This window comes from Crinia signifera, chromosome 5 (assembly GCF_055691185.1).
Source record: "Crinia signifera chromosome 5, ASM5569118v1, whole genome shotgun sequence".
Taxonomy (NCBI): Eukaryota; Metazoa; Chordata; class Amphibia; order Anura; family Myobatrachidae; genus Crinia; species Crinia signifera.
The window spans coordinates 208,759,872-208,780,308 of NC_139221.1; the positions used below are offsets into that span (position 1 = coordinate 208,759,872).

The window sequence follows — 20,437 nt, forward strand, 5'->3', positions numbered from 1 at the left end:
GTGCATCTTTATCTGTAACAAGTACTGTAGCTTGCTATATTCTAGTGAAACCTTTCCCTATACAATATAATAAATTCCAGCTTGCTGTTTGGCAAGGTTTACAGTCACTCATAGGCGTGCGCACATTGAGTGTTAAGGGTGAACAGGCACCCCCTAATGCTGAGCCCCCACCCCACACTTATTGCTGCTAGTAATACCAGCAATACCTTTTACCAAAGACTTTTGCTTTTTAGACCTGTTTTCCATTAAAATAAGCGCCAATCAATCAATTATGTGAGTTTTGCATTATTAGTTGTATTACACCATTGTCATATCACTACATCATCCAGATATGATTTTGACTTTATTTGCATGTACTGTTACACAGAGTAATTAGAAGTTTAAAACTGAAACAGGCAGGAGATTATGGTGTGGCTGAGAGACTATTATATTGTAGTGAGTGCACGCCTGATTGGCGGTGTTAGACAGACCCAATGGCGGAGTTAGACATGCCCAATAGGTGGTGCTAGGCACACCGCATTGACAGTGCACCCCCTAATATAATGTGCTGCGCACGCCTATGCAGTCACTGCTAAATGTACAGTTTAATTGAAGATCTTCCTAGCATGCTAATGCGGGCTCTTTTCTCTTCTTGGTGTCAAAAGGGAATAGAAGCTTGCAAATGTTAAGAAGGTTCCCACAGTGACTGCCAATTACATATTAAGTACATTTTGCTGGGCTGAAAAAGTTCTATTATGGTAGTCAATATGGAACCTGGGCACCAAGGGCCTTATTCTGGTTCACTCTCAGAGGCAAATTCCTTCTCAAATGGACAAAACAATGTACACTGCAGGGGGCAGATGTAAAATATGCAGAGAGAATTAGATTTGGGTGAGTTATTTTGTTTCTGTGTACTGCTTTATTTTTACACTCCAATATAGATCTCACTTTGAAGTAAAACCCCACCCAAATCTAATTCTCTCTGCACAAATTACATTTGCCCAACCTGCAATCAGGGGCGTAGGCATGGCGGAGCACGAGCTCAGCGCACCGAGACATCAAAGGGTGCCGGAGCCATGCAGCCCGCTCCCCTGCACGCCCGCTCCCTGCATGCCCGGCTGAGCTCAACTGCCGCCCTGTCCGCCGCTATTAAGTCTCCTGCTGGACCACTAGCCAATAGGTGCTTGCGGTCCAGCAGCCAATCAGAAGCAGCATTGATGGCTGCTGGACCACAAGCGCCTATTGGCTAGCGGTCCAGCGGGAGACTTAATTGAAAATAGCTGCGGACAGGGGCAGCTCAGCCTGGTAGAGCAGGGAGCGGGCAGGGAGTCAGGGAGTGGGAGAGGGCAACAAGCAAATGAAGTCCCCCTTGGCAACGAGCAAATTTAGTCCACCATGGCAATGAGCAAATTAAGTCCCCCTTGGCAACAAGCAAATTAAGTCCCCCTTGGCAACAAGCAAATTAAGTCCCCTTTGGCAACAAGCAATTTTAGTCCCCCTTGGCAACGAGCAAATTTAGTCCCCCTTGGCAATGAGCAATTTTAGTCTCCCTTGGCAACGAGAAATTTTAGTCTCCCTTGGCAACAAGCTATTTCAGTCCACCCTGGCAATGAGCATGAAGCACCTTGGCATCAAGCATGAAGCCCCTGGCATGAAGTTCCTAACAACTAACATGTAGGTAAGTGGCACTTATGTGTCAGATGTGTAATGGGCATTACAATTTCTTATATAGTATGTCATGTGCATTACGGTTTGTTATATAGAATGTAATGGGCATCATGTGTGACCTTATGTGTAATTGGCATTACGGCGTGTGGATTTATGTGTAATGGGTATTACAAAGTTTGCTAAAATGTACAATGGGCATTATGGTGTTTGGTATAATGTTAGACCGCGCCCCCTTTTTGCTGCGCAAGAGCCCCTCCTACTACAAATGGGGGGGTGGGTGGTTGTGCGAAACATGCCCTTGCTCCGGGCACTGTGGCACCTAGCTACACCACTGTCTGCAGTGCACATGGTTTTGTCCGTCTGAGAAGATATTTGCCTCTGAGAGTGAACCAGAATAAATCCCCAAGTCCCTGGCCATGATTCCCATTTAAAGTAATTGGGCTAAACTATTTTTAATTCAAAATGGAACAAGCCCTTACCACCTGAGATGAAGAAAAAAACGGAGAATAGGCGGGAAAGGGAATCATTTAATTGCAATGATACTTTGTGAATGCATGCAGTAATTTATTCAAATTATGATCGCCATAGACATTGTAATGAACAGGTCCTATTTTGTAACACTTTCTGTAAATAGGTGTGTATTGCAAATGACAGAAGATCCAGGCAGCTGAGAGCAGTTATACCTAAGAAGATCTCATTGAAATAGAAACAGTCATGTGTATGCTTTAAATAGTAAATCCTGAACATGTGATAAGGAACAAAACAACTGATCATGACAAAAATGAAAAATAAACTCTTCAGCTGAACCCAGAACTCTTGGTGATCTAAAGCTGATTTCTTCAGTTTCTTCACGACCTTTGCGATGATGAATATCTGAACAACTAGAAGAAGACAAACCACTATGAAAACTACCACAATTACAACATAGTTCAAGATGATCACAAAAGGTGTAGATAATTCCTTATGGAAATGAAAACATTCTTTGGAGTCATAATTTATATCAGAGGCGCCATATTGGAAAAAAAACAAGGGCAACATAACAAGTAGTATGATAATCCACACTGCTGCACTGGCCACCACAGAATGAAGTGTCCTGTAAAACTCAATCTTGTCCTTTTGTTTGAAATAGCTTATGTATTTGATGCTGAGCAATGCTACATAAAATATAAGTGCGAGATACATGTGGATGTGGATCATTGCACTTATCACCTTGCAAAATGGAAATGAAAAAATCCATTTATTTCGGATGTAATAATCAATACGAAACGGAAGTGAAAGAAGAAAGATGCTGTGGACCACTAATAGATTTATGATTGAAGTGGTGGTCATGGATCGTGTGTTAGTTCTGCATAGCAGGAAGATCATTGTAATATTTCCAATTGTTCCCCCAATAAACACGACAATGTAGAGCGTAACCAGGATGGCAGATGCAACGGGTTCATCTATAAAACATGTTGTTTGGTTGATGTGTCCCATATTGTATGACTAGTTCCAAGTTACCTGCAACATAAAAAGAAAGAACCAGTAAAATGTTTCTAGATCTGAGAACTAAGTGCCAATATACTCAAATAACTCTCAAAAAGGAAGCTATTAATCTAAATCATTGATTCTAAAACTCATCCCTCAAGGACAGGTCATGTTTTCCAGGTCACCCTGCATGAGCACTCTGTATCACCATCCCTCACATTTTAAAGATCCACAGGTGACCTAGAAAACTTGAACTGTTAGTGCTCCTTGAGGACCGAGTTTGGGAGCCACTGCTCCAAATGTTTACGGATATCATCGGTCGCTGATAAATAATAACACAGCCAACAATTATGATGATTCAGTTGGCTAATTTCAGTAGTCGCCAACATCTCATACTGAAATACACATAGGGGCCAATTCAGAATTGCTAGCACAGGTCCGAATTTGGTCCAGTCTCCAATGGTGAGGGACTGCAAATGCGCATAGGCACTAATGCGAGTGCCTTTGGTGAAATTTTCATCCGCCGAGGTGCTCACTGCCTGATTGACAGGAAGAGGCATACCAGGGTGTACTCTAGCGAAATGCATGAAAACATGCCAGCATAGGGTGGGCAGATGACATTACATGACATTAGCGCCTGCCCCCAATTCAGACCACAACATGCAGCAGAAAAGTAAGACCTGGGCTACTTTTCTGCTGCGAACAGAGGGAAAGTAATTTGATGAGGACGTAAGCGTATACACCGGCTCGCAGCATAGCAATGGGATACGGGCAGTGCACGCGGGGTGGGGGGTGCATTCATCGGGGCGGTGTTGACCTATTCGCTATGCCTAGCAGGGTCTAACTCAGGTCCATCATTGCTTGAGCTTCATCAAATCAGTGTAATTAAGTCGTTAATTTTGGTGAACCAATAATAGAAATGCACTTTTTTTTTTAAAGAATGAACCATTTTATATGTATTGTCATTTCCAAAGTTATTATTGCTGTCAAGACAGGACATATTTCATATAAAAGGGCAAAGTATATTTGATGCTTGGTTCATCACATTGAAGCTGCAGAAAACAAAAGAATTCGCACATAAATAATAAAAAGCTTAATTTTATAATGCTATTTAAGAACAAATTCAATTAGTCACAGGCCCTGAGCAAGTTAATTAGAAGCCGCATCCATGTGTATTAGCCCTTGAGGCAGAGACGTATAAGTACCTCCTCCTCTCTAGCCAACAGTGCTGTTAGAGTATGAGCACTCGGGGCACAGACTGAAATACTCATGCATAGATCTCCAGGAACATTTTATGGAGACCGGGCAATTTCTCTACTGTGTATGTGCAAAACTATGATGATTTGTGCTCTTACCACCGACAGATGACTCTGGAGAGGTGAGTATTAAAGAAATAGGTGCAGAGTATGCAGTGTCAACCCCCCATTGAATCACAACTAACACATTGCACCCTTTAGAAATATGCCAGTACCCAGAAGGTGCACTTCACATTGATTTTTCATCATAGGTTCAGGAGCTTAGTAAACTGACCCTAAAGCTACGTACACATCTAAAGAATTTTCGGTACTTGTGTAGTTTCACGGCGGCAGTTACGTAGTAGGCATAGTGTCCCTGTCAGTATGAGCATCGTGTTCCCGCAGCCAGCATAGTCAGTCAGCGTTGTGTCAGCGCTTATTTCATTGTGTGGGAACCATTGACAATTTTTAAACCTGTCTGACATGACAGGTGTGAATGTGTTCCTGAAACACCCCCACTATCCACATCAGCCCGAATCGTGGCGCGGTACGCGTCCTCCCGACCTGTTCATACCCCCACTATCCACGTCGGCGTTGAGTTGATTCTATAAAGTGTGGTGAGCGGATGCCTAAAACAAGCCCAAAGCGTGGTGAGCACATGCGGATTACGTGACATGTATTCTGCGTCCGCTCGCCACGCTTCGGGCTCATTTTACATGTGCACTCGCCACACTTTATAGAATCAACTCCAGGCCGACGTGGATAGTGGGGTATGAACAGGTCAGGAGGACGCGTACCGAATCCCCTCGCAGGGGTCGCTGAGCTCGCCATGCTTTGGGCTGACATGGAAAGTGGGTTTGAAATGGAGGCATTTGCCAGTATGTAATATGGAGCACTGGCAAATGCGTCCTTTATTGTGCATGAGACGCACTTGCGAACCCCTAGCCCTGACCGTCTCCCTGAAGTGGACATGGGCAGGGTTGCCATACCCTGCCGCATGAATTACTGAGACGCAAAAGCGTATGAAATGCTTGTGCGTCTCAGGCAGATGGAGCGCCTCTCTGCCGGCGCCCGCATGATCGCCTCTCCGCTGGTGTCCGCCAGCGCAGGGGTTCTGGTGGTTACCGGCGCTGTGTGAGAGGCACTCACTAGGCTTGCCAGAGACGCCAGTGACAGAGCTGCAGCTCGCATGGACAGTGCGGTGACTACGCTGCCTGACAGGGACACTACGCTGAATACGAAGGGCTGCCGCTGGGACACTACACTAACTACACTAGGCTGCCGTTGGGCTACGCTGACAGCGTAGCGTAGCCTGCCGCTGTGAAACTACAAGTACCGATTTTTCTGTCCAATCTGGTGGAAACAAAAATCTGGAAATGTAATTGAGCACATGACAATCAACCATTTGCTCCTAAATGCTGGTCAATGGACAAAACAATTGCTCCCATACATTGCCATATTTTTGTTTCCACCAGATAGATTGACAGATAAATCTTTAGGTGTGTTCCCAGCATTAGGGTTGTGCATGACACATTTTGCATTCCTTGCAATGTGACCTGGTCTTGCCAAATCAACATTTATAGACATAGTTGCCTACCCTTCTGCATTCTGCAGTAGACTCCCTGAAATAACAGCAATCTCCCTCACTCCCTCATTAGTCTAACAATCTCCCTCATTTCACCTATCCCACAGTACAGTTACATTTTGGGGAAAAAAGGAATGAGAGATAGATACAGTTACATTAAATCATCAGTGCCATTTCCCAGCACTTTACCAAGTATAGTAGCTCTTACTAACTGCTTTGGGGCTCATCTACATTTGGATATGTCATATTAAAAGATTCCATGCAGATATAGCAGTACACACCCACGATTCTAGATGCCTTGTTGACAATCTCTTTTCACAACCTCTCTATACAGGTATATGGATCTAGACACACCCTTTGGGTGGAGCATGAAACACCCCCTCAATAGGGGGTGCTTTGCACAATTCTATTACCAACTATAATCTCCCTGAAACTCGTTTTGAAAAGTAGGCAAGTGTGTTTATAGCTTGTTTGCCACTAACCATAAATAAGGCATATTTAAAAAAAGGATTTTTGTAAGAACTTACCGTTCGGATCCCTTTCTCTGATATGGTCCTGGTGACACAGCTCAACATTGGGATGTAGGAGGGTCCGTAGGAGCCAGGCACCTATCCTAAAGCTTTTGGAGGGTAGGCTCCTCCCTTCTGCATCCCAGACTACGTTCCATCTTTCAAAGCCACTGGAATACATTAACTCAGTACAAACGCCTGCACATATTATATGCACAATTTCAAAATTAACTTTTCAACCATATATAACATGAAACATTATGAACACTGGCATACTTACTGAGCGTAAGGGAGGGATCGCTTTGTCACCAGAACCATATCAGAGAAAGGGATTTGAATGGTAAGTACTTACAAAAATCCCTTTTTCTCTTTCAATGGTCCTGGTGACACAGCTCAACATTGGGACGTTCCAGAGCCGGTCCTTTGGGTGGGTACGCTCAGGTCTGCAGCTCTCATCACTGCTCGCCCGAATGATGCATCCTCCGACGCGAACTCATGGAACCTATAGAATTTGGCAAAAGTGTGAACAGATGACCAAGTGGCGGCCCTGCAAACCTGCTCAGCCGTGGCCCCATGTCGAACCGCCCAAGAGGTGGCGACCGACCTGGTGGTATGCGCATTAATCCTGGCCGACACAGGCCTACCAACCTTAGTATATGCAAAGGCAATGACAGAACGCAACCACCTAGCAATGGTCTGCTTAGAGGCAGGCCAACCAATCTTGTGCACATCATACAAGACTAGCAAAGTGTCAGTCTTCCTGACACTCTTCACCCTGACCACATAAATGCGCAAGGTGCGCACAACATCCAAATTCCTCAATTTGTCCCTTTTTCTTGAACCCTCTGGGGGTTGAAACACAGGCAGAACTATCTCCTGATTCAGAAGAAAAGCAGAGACTACTTTTGGCAAAAATTGGGGTACTGTTCGAAGAACAGCCCTGTCATCATGAAAAATAAGAAAAGGAGACTTGCATGACAACGCTCCCAACTCTGATACTCTCTTAGCTGACGCAACAGCCAACAAAAATACAAGCTTCCATGTAAGGAACTTAAGGTCAGTCGACCTCAGCGGCTCAAAGGGCGACTTTTGAAGACACTCCAGTACCAGCGATAAATCCCATGGAGCCACTGGTTGCTTGTAGGGAGGTTTCAATCGTGAAACCCCTTGCAGGAAAGTTTGCACCTCCGGTAGCAAAGCTATCCTTTTCTGGAAATAAATCGACAAGGCTGATATCTGTACCTTGAGTGATTGAAGGCTTAACCCAGACGAAAAACCATCCTGCAAAAACTCCAACAATTTTGAAAGTCGAAACCGCGATGTATGCGACTTCTGCCTTTCACACCACCTAATAAAGGTCTTCGAGACCATATAATAGTTTGCTGAAGACACTGACTTCCTAGCTTTTACCATGGTGTTAACCACAGCCTCCGAGAAACCCTTGTTCTTCAAGATGGCGATTTCAATAGCCAAGCCGTCAAATTTAGCTGAATCCATGTGCAAGAACGGCCCTTGGTTTTACAGATCTGACCTCAGAGGTAGATGCCACGAGTCCACAGACAATCTCTAAAGCCTCGAGTACCAGGACCTCCTTGGCCAATCCGGGGCTACTAGAATCACCGGAATTCCTTGGGACTGGATTCTTTTCAATACTCTCGCCAGCATTGGAAACGGCGGAAAGGCATAAAGCAGATTCCCCTCCCAGGGAATAGTCACTGCTTCGGCCCGTGGATCTCTTGTCCTGGCATAGAACCTGGGCACCTGATGATTTAACCTTGATGCCATCAGGTCCACCTCCGGAGTTCCCCACTTCAGTGTAATCTGATGAAACACCTGTGGGTTCAGGCTCCATTCCCCTTCTAGCAGCTCCTCCCTGCTCAGGAAATCGGCCTTGATATTCTCCACCTCCCACATGGCCAGCTTGCTGCATGTGCATCCCTAATGATTCAGGTACGCCACAGCCGTGGCGTTGTTGGTCTGAATCCTTAAAGGTAGACCCTGCAATCTTTCTCCTGCCAGAGATATCACTTTCCACACAGCCCGCAGTTCCAGGATATTGATCGGCAAGGCAGACTCCTCCGAGGTCCATAAGCCCTGGAGGCGCAGGTCCAAAACCACTGCCCCCCAGCCCCTGAGACTGGCGTCGGTAGTGACTACCAGCCAGTCCCAGGACTGCAGAGACCGACCCCACTGAAGGAAATCCACCTCCATCCACCCATGCAGGGAAGACCGTGTCTCTGGAGACAACACTATGTGCTCTGACTTCATGGTCTGAGTATTCCCTGACCAAGATGTCAGGATGTTCCACTGGAACACTCGAGAGTGGAACCTGGTGAACTGTAGCGTCTCGAAAGTCGCCACAATTTTCCCCAACAGTTTGAGACACCTCCAAACCGATGGGCTCTGAGACGCCAGGATCTCCCGCACCAAGGAGGCCAGCTCCCTGGCCTTTGTCTCTGGTAGGAATACTCGATGTAGATGAATATCCAGGACAACTCCCAGGAACTGGAGTCTCTGTGACGGCACCAACTGAGACTTTTGTAAATTTAAAAGCCAACCGTGAGCCTGCAACAACCTGATGGCTTCTGCCAAGTGACTCTGCAACTTTTCCGCCGACTCTGCTTTGAACAGCAAGTCGTCCAAATACGGAATCACAGTGATTCCCCTCAGTCGGAGGGCCGCCGCCATTACTGACATTATTTTGGTGAATACCCTTGGTGCTGTGGCCAGACCAAAGGGCAACGCCTGGAATTGCAAATGCAGGTCTCCTATCACAAACCTCAAGAGAGCCTGATGTTCCGGATGGATTGGCACATGAAGATATGCGTCCTGGACATCCATGGACGCCAAAAAGTCTCCCTGGTCCAGGCTTAGCAGCACAGACCGTAGAGATTCCATCTTGAAATGGTCTACCCACAGATGGAGATTCAAGGACTTTAGATTTAAGATTGGTCTGAAAGACCCGTCTGGCTTGGGCACCAAAAACAGAGTGGAATAAAAGCCTTTCTTATACTCCGCTCGAGGGATTGGGATAACCACACCTTTCTCTAAGAGAGATTGAGCCTCCGCCAAAAGAGCAACACGGAGCCGCGACTCCTTTCGCAGTGGTGTAGGAATGAATCTTCTCGGAGGAAGACCTTTGAAGGGAATTCTGTAACCCTGGGATACAATGTTTAGCACCCAGGAATTCCGGCCCAACCATGCCCACGCAGCCCTGAACCATCTCAGACGCCCCCCCCCCCACCTTGACCACCGTTGGGGTATTCCCCAGGTAGTCATGCGGAGGGCTTGTCCTCTCCTTTGGTGCTTGGTTTCTTATGAAAGGAACCGAACTTCGACTTTGGGACCTTGCCCCTGGAGGACTGAAACTTTCCCCTAAAAGACTGTCCTCGAAAGGACGCACCCCCTCTAGGGGAGGGCCAAAAGGCCAGCCTAAAAGCAGAAAACCTTGGGGCCTGCTTAGCTGCAGGAGCCGGCAGGAAGGTACTTTTGCCTCCCGTGGCCTGCTTAATAATTTCTTCCAGCTCTGAACCAAACAACAGCTTTCCTTTAAAAGCTAATGCCTCTAAGGATTCATTATCCACCTCCCAGGCTTTAAGCCAAAGCACTCTCCTGGCATTGACGAACAATGTGGAAACTCTGGAAGCCATTTTAAGAGCTTCCTCCTCAGCCTCAAGCACATACTCCGCAGCTGCTTTAAGCTTCTCAGCAAGCAGCAACACACATGGATCAGCATGTAAAATTGTACACAGGTCATTGGCCCACACAATCATGGCCTTAGAGACCCAGGCTGATGCTATAAGAGGGTGTAAAGTGTAGCCTACCCCCTCAAATATTGCCTTGAGGTTACCTTCCAGCTTCTTGTCTACGGGGTCCTTAAAGGCTGCCCCCCCTGGACAGGTAGCACCGTGGCTTTAGAAAGCCGTGCCACCGGAACTTTTCCCCAGAGGTCTGCCTGAGCCTCAGGCATGGGGTATAGACTTAAAAATCTCTTAGGCATCTGCAGCCTTTTATCGGGCATTTTCCAAGCCCCTTCCAATAAATCCTGTAAACCTTCATCCGCAGGGAAGGTAACAGTTTCCTTACGCTGCCTTTTAAAAACACATTTTGCAGGAGTTTTATCCTCCACAGACAAGTTCAAAGCCTGTTTAACAGCAGTAATCAAATCCTCCACCCCTGAGGCCGATCCCAGGAGATGTCTGTGTACTCTCCCTCCTCATCAGCAACAAGCAATGGCACTGAATAAGACCTTTTAGGGGTCCCCACAGTATCACCATCAAATTTGTCTAACAAATCATTAAACCTGCTGATCCCCTTAGCAGTATCCTGCATGACCTGTAAGAAACCAGGATCTGCCTGGGTCAGAGGCAAGGAGCCAGAGGACTGCTGAGCTGATGACATAGGTCTTGGGGAAGCCACCAACACATCACTCTGCCTGTCCAGCAATTGCACTAAGGCATTAACAGACCTGCCCAGGGCACTGGCCCACGCAGGTTCCGATTGCTCTACCCTCTGGGGTTCACTCCCCATGGGTCTCACAGCAGCGCAAGTAATACACAAGCCCCCCTTGGCCATCTGCTCAGGGCCAAAATTCAGTGTACAAACACTGCAGGCGCTCAATGCATTAAGGGCTCCCTCCCCCAAAGCCACAGACTGTTGCTCAGACATGATGTAAAATTAACAATGTCACAGCACAAAATGTACAGGCGTTTTATACAGAGCCAATGTACTCAGTCACTTATCTGTCTGAAGCGTTCACAGTGGGGAAAACGATGCCCAGGAAATCCAATCACTCTGCCAGGATCTGTCAGCCAGCTCAGCTCCGCTGCAAGCGTTTCAAATGGCGCCAAAACAGAGTGAGGGAAGAGACCAAGTCCCTGCTGCTGCGGGGTCCGTGGCTTTTGGCGCCAACCACCCCCAGACAGCCGCTCCCACTGCAGGATCTCCAAGTTCCAGTGTCTCCCCCTCTGCTGGGGACCACTTGGAACATGCCTGTAACACACTGCTGTCCTCTCATATAGGAGCTCAGTGTGTAAGCTCAGCAGAAAATGGCCGCCGCCATCGCGGAGCGCCTGTCCCCCATGATCCCCACCTAGCGTGAAGCCAGTTTCAGAGCGCTCCGGAGCCCAGGCAGCTTCTTAATAGAAGCTGTAAGCGCTGCACAGGGAGACCAGACAGTGTCTCCCCCGTGCACAGTGAGCTGACAGGACGCGCTTCTGTCAGCTCCCGCGGCACTGTCAGTGTGAGGATTCAGTAAGAATCCTTACACTGTGCCTACCTAGCTAGTGTAAAGGTTAATAAAATAAAAAAACTCCTAAATAACTCTAATCCTTCGGCTGCTCCAGCAGCCCTTTAGAATAGCACCAACTCCAGTGGGCACCTAACACGAACTGAGGAGTCTGGGATGCAGAAGGGAGGAGCCTACCCTCCAAAAGCTTAAGGATAGGTACCTGGCTCCTAAGGACCCTCCTACATCCCAATGTTGAGCTGTGTCACCAGGACCATTGAAAGAGAAATATATTACACTGTAAAGTTGAAGACTGTATTAGTAGTATATATTTATTGTGTTTACTAGGTGATTCATCGCGCCCTACGGGCGCTCTTCACACCGTCGTAAGGGGCTGTGCCCCCTTAATTTGTGAACGTTTGTATATGAGAAATATGGTTAGAATTGTATGAAAGATGCCCTGTATTGCAACCTAGGTGTCCGCGATTCGCGGGAGGGGGGGTCGCGGAGGGTGCCGCGAATTGCAGGAGGGGGGGTCACGGGGGGTGCCGCGAATTGCAGGAGGGGGGGTTGTGGGGGGGTGGATGCTGCGAATCGCGGGAGGGGAGGGATTGCAGAGAATCGCGGGAGGGGGGTCGCGGGGTGGGTTGCCGCAAATCGCGGGAGGGGGGTTACGGGGGCGGGGGTTGCGGCGAATCATGGTAGGGGGGGTCGCGGGGGGTGTGCCGTGAATCACGGGAGGGGGGGGTCACGGGGTGGGGTGCCGAGAATCGCGGGGGTGTGTGTGTGTGCCGTGAATCGCGGGAGTGGGGGTTGCGGGGGGGGTGGGGGGGTGGGGGGGTGTGACGCGAATCGCCACAAGAAAAAATCAAGACAGAAAGGTCAACACATGTAAATGTTGACATAAGTGTGGCACTTCATTGGTGTCCATGTCGACACATGAGAATGAATATGAAAACATTCAAAAAATGAAAAAAAAAACTTCAAAAACTCATGTCAACCTTTTTCATTGTCGACCATAGCCATGTCAGTGTTTTCCATGTGCAATTTAATTCTGGAGCTGCCGCGAATCGCGGGGGGTGCCGCGAATTGCGGGAGGGGGGGTCGCGGGGGTGGGTGCCGCGAATCGCGGGAGGGGGGGTTACGGGGCGGGGGTTGCGGCGAATCATGGGAGGGGGGGTCGCGGGGGTGTGCCGTGAATCACGGGAGGGGGGGTCACGGGGTGGGGTGCCGTGAATCGCCGGAGTGGGGGTTGTGGGGGGGTGTGACACAAATCGCCACAAGAAAAAATCAACACAGAAAGGTCAACATATGTAAATGTTGACATAAGTGTGGCACTTCATTGGTGTCCATGTCGACACATGAGAATGAATATGAAAATATTCAAAAAAGAAAAAAAAAACTTCAAAAACTCATGTCAACCTTTTTCATTGTCGACCATAGCCATGTCAGTGTTTTCCATGTGCAATTTAATTCTGGAGCTGCCGCGAATCACGGGGGGTGCCGCGAATTGCAGGAGGGGGGGGGGCGCGGGGTTGGGTGCCGCGAATCGCGGGAGGGCGGGGTTCACAGGGGTTCCGGTGGGGGGTTGCCGCGAATTGCGGGAGGTGGGGGGTCACGGGGGGTGCCGCGAATCGCGGGAGGGGGGGTTGCGGGGGGGTGTGACGCGAATCGCCACAAGAAAAAATCAACACAGAAAGGTCAACACATGTAAATGTTGACATAAGTGTGCCACTTCATTGGTGTCCATGTTGACACATGACAATGAATATGAAAACATTCAAAAAATGAAATAAATCTTCAAAAACTCATGTCAACCTTTTTCATTGTCGACCATAGCCGTGCCAGTGTTTTGCATGTGCCATTTAATCCTGGGGCTGCCGCGAATCGCGGGGGGTGCCGCGATTTGCGGGAGGGGGGGGTTTGCGGGGGGTGGGTGCCGCGAATCGCGGGAGAGCGGGGTTCATGGGGGTTCCGGTGGGGGGTTGCCGCGAATTGCGGGAGGGGGGGGGGGTTGCGGGGGGGGTGCCGGGGTGCCGCGAATCGCCGGAGGGGGGGTTGCGGGGGGTGTGACGCGAATCGCCACAAGAAAAAAATCAACACAGAAAGGTCAACACATGTAAATGTTGACATAAGTGTGGCACTTCATTGGTGTCCATGTCGACACATGAGAATGAATATGAAAATATTCAAAAAATTACAAAAAAACTTCAAAAACTCATGTCAACCTTTTTCATTGTCGACCATAGCCATGTCAGTGTTTTCCATGTGCAATTTAATTCTGGAGCTGCCGCGATTCACGGGGGGGTGCCGCGAATTGCGGGAGGGGGGTCGCGGAGTAGGGTGCCGCGAATCGCGGGGGGGCGGTGTTCACAGGGGTTCCGGTGGGGGGTTGCCGTGAATTGCGGGAGGTGGGGGGTCACGGGGGGTGCCGCGAATCGCGGGAGGGGGGGTTGCGGGGGGGGGTGTGACGCGAATCGCCACAAGTAAAAATCAACACAGAAAGGTCAACACATGTAAATGTTGACATAAGTGTGCCACTTCATTGGTGTCCATGTCGACACATGACAATGAATATGAAAAAATTAAAAAAATTTAAAATAAATCTTCAAAAACTCATGTCAACCTTTTTCATTGTCGACCATAGCCATGTCAGTGTTTTGCATGTGCCATTTAATCCTGGGGCTGCTGCGAATTGCGGGGGGGGGGGGGTGCCGCGAATCGCGGGAGGGGGGTCGCAGGGGGGGTGCCGCCAATCATGCAAGGGGGGGTCGCGGGGGGGTTCTTTTTGCCGCGAATCGCGGGAGGGAGGTCGCGGGGGGGGTGTTTTTTCCGCGAATCGGGGGGGGGGGGGTCACGGGGGAGGGTTTGCCGCGATTCGTGGGAGGGGGGGGTCGCGGGGTGGTGGTTATGCCGCGAATTGTGGGAGGGGTCGTGGGGGGTTCTTTTTGCAGCGAATCGCGGGAGGGGGGGTCGCGGGGGTGTTTTTGCTGCGAATCGCGGTAGGGGGGGTCGCGGGGGAGCGGGTGTTTTTGCCGCGAATCGCGGGAGGGGGGGCGCGCGGGGGGGGGAGGTTTTGCCGCAAATCGCGGGAGGGGGGCGCTCACCTGGTGGCTGTGGAGTAGCAGTGCTGGGCACTGTCTGGCACTGTCTGTGGGCTCACTGGGCTGGTTCTCTGTCACATACCTCCCAACATGACCCTCTCCAGGAGGGACACAATGCTCTGTTTCTAGACTTCCCCTTAATGAATGATTGCCATCACCTGTTTTAAACAGGTTAATTTCTCAGAAAGGTGTTCAGCACAGATGAAGGCAATCACACATTGGCCCTTATTCTGCATCGTGCGGTACGGCCCGCGTGCGGCCGTACCGCCGATGTTTTTATTCTACACATGCGCAGAGGTCAATCTGCGCATGTGCAGCCCCCTTCGCCGCAGACGTATTTCGTCCGCCGCAAAGGGGGCGTATAGGGGCGTGAGGGGCTTCAGACCCTCATTTCCCTATGTATACGCCCCGCGTTTCATGGGCGTTCCCATGCAAACGCGGGGCGTATGCATGCAAATGAGGGTATGACGCCACTGATGGGGGCGGAAAGCTGACGTCGCCGGATGTCAGCTCTCAGCCCCCATACAAGCTAACACACGGACGATTGTCCGTGTGGTCTCAGCTTGCGGGAGCTGCTGTGGCGTGCGGACCTGCCTTCGATGGTCGACGACCATCGAATGCAGGGGGCAGCTCCCACCATGGTGGAGGCGTACGCCTCCACCATTTTTATGCGGATCGCCAGCCGTCCGTGTACGGACGGCCGTGGCGATCCGTCTCGTGGGCGGGGATTGGTTTGTGCGGCCGGAGCACCGTGTGCGGCTCTGGCCGCACCAACCAGAATAAGGGCCATTAAGAGGAAAGTCCAGGAACAGAGCGTTATAGACACAGACACCCACTTTGAGTGACAGATGTAGCCAAATATATAGGAGATTATGTTTTTAATGTTTTAACTGTGGTTGGTTTGTCTGCAGTGCCTAAAAAAGCACATAAGCAAATGAGAGGAACAAGAAAACAGAACAAGACAATGCTGGACAAATACATGGAGAGGAATGAAATGTCACCCAAGTTTGGACTTTGACTTTTTTTTTTAAAGAGGCCACCACTTGCAATGCATGGTTTTGCCTTGTAAGTTATTGCCCCTTTAAAAAAAAAAAAAAAAGTCAGGAGTTCGGCTGGCATCCTGCCCTGCCACCAAACTCGAGCAGCATAACATTCCACCCATGGTGTTTTGGCACATATACACAGCAGATGTATAATCTAGGAGGTGTCATACCTCTTCAAGTAATTAATTTGATACTTCTGAATGAATACATTTAGCAATCCTAGCTTAATTTCTGTAGTAATAATGGGGGGAAAAGACGGACGATTATGGCCGATCCCGTGTACGCCCCGGGTTCATTGAGCCGGTTCTGGTTGCAGAAATACAGGGGGGGGGGGGGGGGGGGGGAAATCAAATGAGGTCCCCTGTATTTCTATAACCAGCACCAGGCCTCTTGCCATAGTCTTGATTCCCAAAATATGGGGAACAAAAAGAGTAGGATTTTTTTACATAAGGTCCCCAGGCAAAATCATTATCAGAGTGGGGACCCCCCCCAATAAAGTGGTCCCACACCCCCAGGGTTACCCTGACCCAGGCTGAAGCTGTCCCTGCCACCCCTGTGCTGTGGAGGGAAAAGTGTAAAGAAAAAAGAACAAAGTATTAGGTTCTGTTGTGGAACAACAGGTCCCAGCAAGCCTCCCCCACATGCAGGGAATTGGAGAACCACAAGTACCAGCATGCGGGGCAGTAATGTGCCCGCAGGTTCTTGTAGTTCCGGTTGTTCTTGGTGTAGATTAATTGTTTTATGTTTCTATGAATGCAGAGGTGGGGGGGTATTTAAACCCATTATGGGCAGTGGTGACATAACTTGCTTTTTCCCTCTGGAATGGAGGGGATACATTTACTAGGTCTACAATAATTAGGTCAACACCACTAGGTCGACATGCCGGAAGGTCAACATGGGGTTTTAATTTCTTTTTTTGAGCCAACGTGCCAACAGGCGGTATTTCATGCCCTACCATCCAGTAGGGAATGGTGGGAGAATAAAATAGTGTACCAAGCATAGCGAGGCACCTTGCCCAAAGCATGGGGTGCGCAGCAAGCAATGTGAGGGGACACGGTGCTACGTTTCAGCGTCCATGTCGAATGTGCTGACATTCGGGACAAAAAAAGTGAAAACACCATGTCGACCTTCCTTATGTCGACCTAATGACCCTGTTGACCTAACCCATGTCAACCTTTCTGCATGTCGACTGTCATGCCTGTCTACCTAGTTGCAGTCTACCCAATGATCCATACCCAAATAGAGTACCTGTCTACAAAGGTTCAAGATTGGGACCAAAACGTTGACTAAATGATGTTTCAAGTGGCGAGACTAAAAGCATACTTTTAAGATAAACAAGCCAGGTGAGTGCACTCATGTGGACACACACACACACACACACTGTATATATATATACATATATATACATACACACATACAGGGGCTGGCTGGCAACTTTCAGCCTGGGGGGCAAGACCAGAGCACTGGCCGATAAGTAACAGCGTTAAATGGAGGTTTTTCATATTAATAAAAAAGATTAGCCCTGGAGTTGATTATACCAACTGGAGTATAATAATACCAGGAAACCACAGGCTGCTCCGCCTGCATAATAATAACAACAGAAGGACAGCACAGGATGCTCCCCCCACCCCGCATAATAACAGGAGGACATGACAGGCTGCTCCCCCCCTGCATAATACCAGGAGGCCAACGCAGGCTGCTCCTGCTGCATAATATTACCAGGACACCATAGGCCTGCTCCCCTACATAATAAAAACAGAAGGACACCACAGGATGCTCCCCCGCATATAAGAGGAGAACACCACAGGCTGCTCCGCCTGCATAATAATACCAGGACACCACAGACGGCCTGCTCCACCTCCATAATAACAACAGAAGAACAGCACAGGATGCTCCCCCCACCCTGCATAATAACAGGAGGACATGACAGGCTGCTCCGCCCTGCATAATAACAGAAGGACACCACAGGCTGCTCCTCCTGCATAATAATACCAGGACACCATAGGCCTGCTCCACCTGCATAATAATAAGAGAATGACACCACAGGTTGCTCCCCCGCATAATAAGAGGAGGACACCACAGGCTGCTCCGCCTGCATAATAATAAGAGAAGGACACCACAGGCTGCTCCATTGCGTAAAAGACAGGACACCACAGGCTGCTCCCCCTGTATAATATAATAATAGTAATGCCATGACGCAAATTATTATACAGGGGGAGAAGCCTGTGGTGTCATGGCATTATTATTATGCAGAGGGAGCAGCCTGTGGTGTCATGGCATTACTTTTTATATTATACAGGGGGAGCAGCCTGTGGTGTCATGGCATTATTATTATACAAGGGGAGCAGCCTGTGGTGTCATGGCATAAAGCACTGTGTAACCATATGCCCACACCAGTTGCCGACATTAGTAGCACTGTGTAACCCCGAACCTTTTCATCCGTACTGCTAACCTGATGTTTAGGAGCCTGGAGGGAGCTCTGTGCCTCCGGTGCTGACAGGCGCAGCAGCAGCCACAGAAACAGCAGGGGATGCAGAGCAGGGACAGCGCCTCTCCTGTCTGCAGACACATTGGTAGGCAACTGGCTGCAGCCTAATCAGCCTTTTGGTTAATCAGGCAATGATAGTTCTTAAAAGGTTTTGACATTGACTAAGGATATTGATGTAATAAGATCCTACCTCTTACAAAAGAACAGTTTCAGAACAAAACAATGTACAGTACGTAGCAAAAGCAGAAGTGTTGTTACAAAAGAGGTTGTTGACAAATAAGGAGAAACAGGAAGATTAATTAAAAGATTACATTATTGATACTGTAAGATAAAATAATAATAGTACATTCATATCTATTCTCTTTCATGTTGTTCTAAAATAAGCCATAGGGCTAATTCAGAGTAGATGCTATTTCATTCGCAACTGTGTCCAGATTTTGGCCCTTATTCTGGTTCACCCACAAAGGCCAATTCCTTCTCAAAACATTAGCGTATAGGCCTTTATTCTGTTTCACTCGCAAAGGCAAATTCCTTCTCAAATGGACAAAACCATGTGCACTGCAGGGGGGCAGATGAAAACATTTCCATATAGCGTTATATTTGAGTGGGGTTTACTTCAAAGTGTGATCTATATTGCAGTGTAAAAATAAAGGTCAGTATTTTTCCTGCACAGAAACAAAAGAACTCATCCAAATCCAATTCTCTCTGCACATATTACATCTGCCCTACCTGCAGTGCACATGGTTTTGTCCATTTGAGAAGGAATTTGCCTTTGCGAGTGAACCAGAATAAAGGCCTATACGCTAATGCTGCAGCCAAAGGAATTTACACAAATCGGGCCTCTAATCTACTGCTTGCATACAAAGAATTAGCATCAGTTGCGCCACTGAGCTTCTGCATAAACCCTAGGCTAGGTCCAGGGTAACTGTGTACAAAAGCCCAGACAATGGCTGCAGCATGCCCATGAATTGCTTGGGATATGCCATATTTAATTAGTCATTTCCCATTACCTCACATAAATGCACACTTACTGTCAATCAATTTGGATCCAAATTCCAGCTGCCCCTGACAGTGAATTTTAACCGGACATGGCAAGCAGGGAGATGGTAGTCACCCTGCCTGCCCCGGAATGTGTGTGTGTGTGTGGGGGGGGGGGGGGGGGGGGGGGGGGGAGGGCTCCCGGGGACATAGGCAGCACAAGCTGCCTTCCCTGGAGAGCTGGCAGGGGTGCTGTGGAGGGAGCCGCTGCACTGGTGTGAAGTGAGCGGGACCAGTGTGAAGTGAATATTTAATGAGCGGCTCCTGGCCCCCTGCTACCCAAAAAAAAAAAGGTACTTGTGTACTTTCACGGCTCCCACGATGTGCATCGTACAGGGACAAATCGCATCGCATGCGATCGCATGAAATCGCATGTCATTTTTCACAGAAATTATGGACATGAGTTGACATCATGTAAAATGCACCCCAAATGTCATTTTTCACACTGTACCACCCCCACTATCAATGCCAAACTGAAGCGTGGCGAGCGCAGCGAGTCCGCGAGGGGCGGCGGTACGCGTCCTACGACCTTTTCATACCCCCACTATCCACGTCGGCGTGGAGTTGAGAATAGAAAGTGTGGTGAGCGCAGCGAGCCCGAAGCGTGGCGAGCGGACACGGATACCTGTGAAGCCCGCTAGGGGACACGGATACCTGTGAAGGTATCCGCGTCCGCTCGCCACGCTTCGGGCTAGGTGGCTCGCTGCGCTCACCACACTTTGTATTCTCAACTCCACGCCGACGCCGCCGACGTGTATAGTGGGTGAATCGGGAGCATTGAATACTGCCCTCTGGCTTTCCCTGAGAGTCTAAAGGCTTATGCTGCAGTTAATCATCCAAAACTTGCTGCACACAACACAGCTTCAAATGTGGACCACATGTGCGTGATTGTTTAGCTAGTCAGTTTTTGGGAGGAGGAGGGATTCTGTAGCTTGTCTTCTCTGTGTTAGGACACTCAACACCAAGTAGGTTGGCTGGTGACTAGAGAAAATGTAGTCTCTGTCAGGTGAATACTTTTTGTTGGTGTGATGGCTGGAACCAGATTCTAATGCCAGCTGAAAAATCCTGACAGTTCACTAAAGGCAGTGGACTCA

The 20,437-nt window shown here is 48.8% G+C and overlaps 1 protein-coding gene across 2 annotated transcripts in view; it reads right to left on the reverse strand.

The window, feature by feature from the left end:
- Window positions 1-2,164: 2,164 nt before the first annotated feature.
- Window positions 2,165-20,437, reverse strand: part of GPR141 (G protein-coupled receptor 141) — a 57,160-nt gene continuing 38,887 nt past the window's right edge. The window contains exons 1-2 of one of the 2 annotated variants that reach the window (XM_083186325.1): window positions 18,270-18,403; window positions 2,165-3,147 (exon numbers count right to left, since the gene is read on the reverse strand). In XM_083186325.1, coding sequence (XP_083042451.1) covers window positions 2,221-3,123 — 903 coding nt within the window. In that variant the 5' untranslated portion in view covers window positions 3,124-3,147; window positions 18,270-18,403 and the 3' untranslated portion in view covers window positions 2,165-2,220. Of the gene's footprint in view, window positions 3,148-18,269; window positions 18,404-20,437 lie in introns of those variants that run through there. The other variant, XM_083186326.1, reaches the window with a different exon arrangement.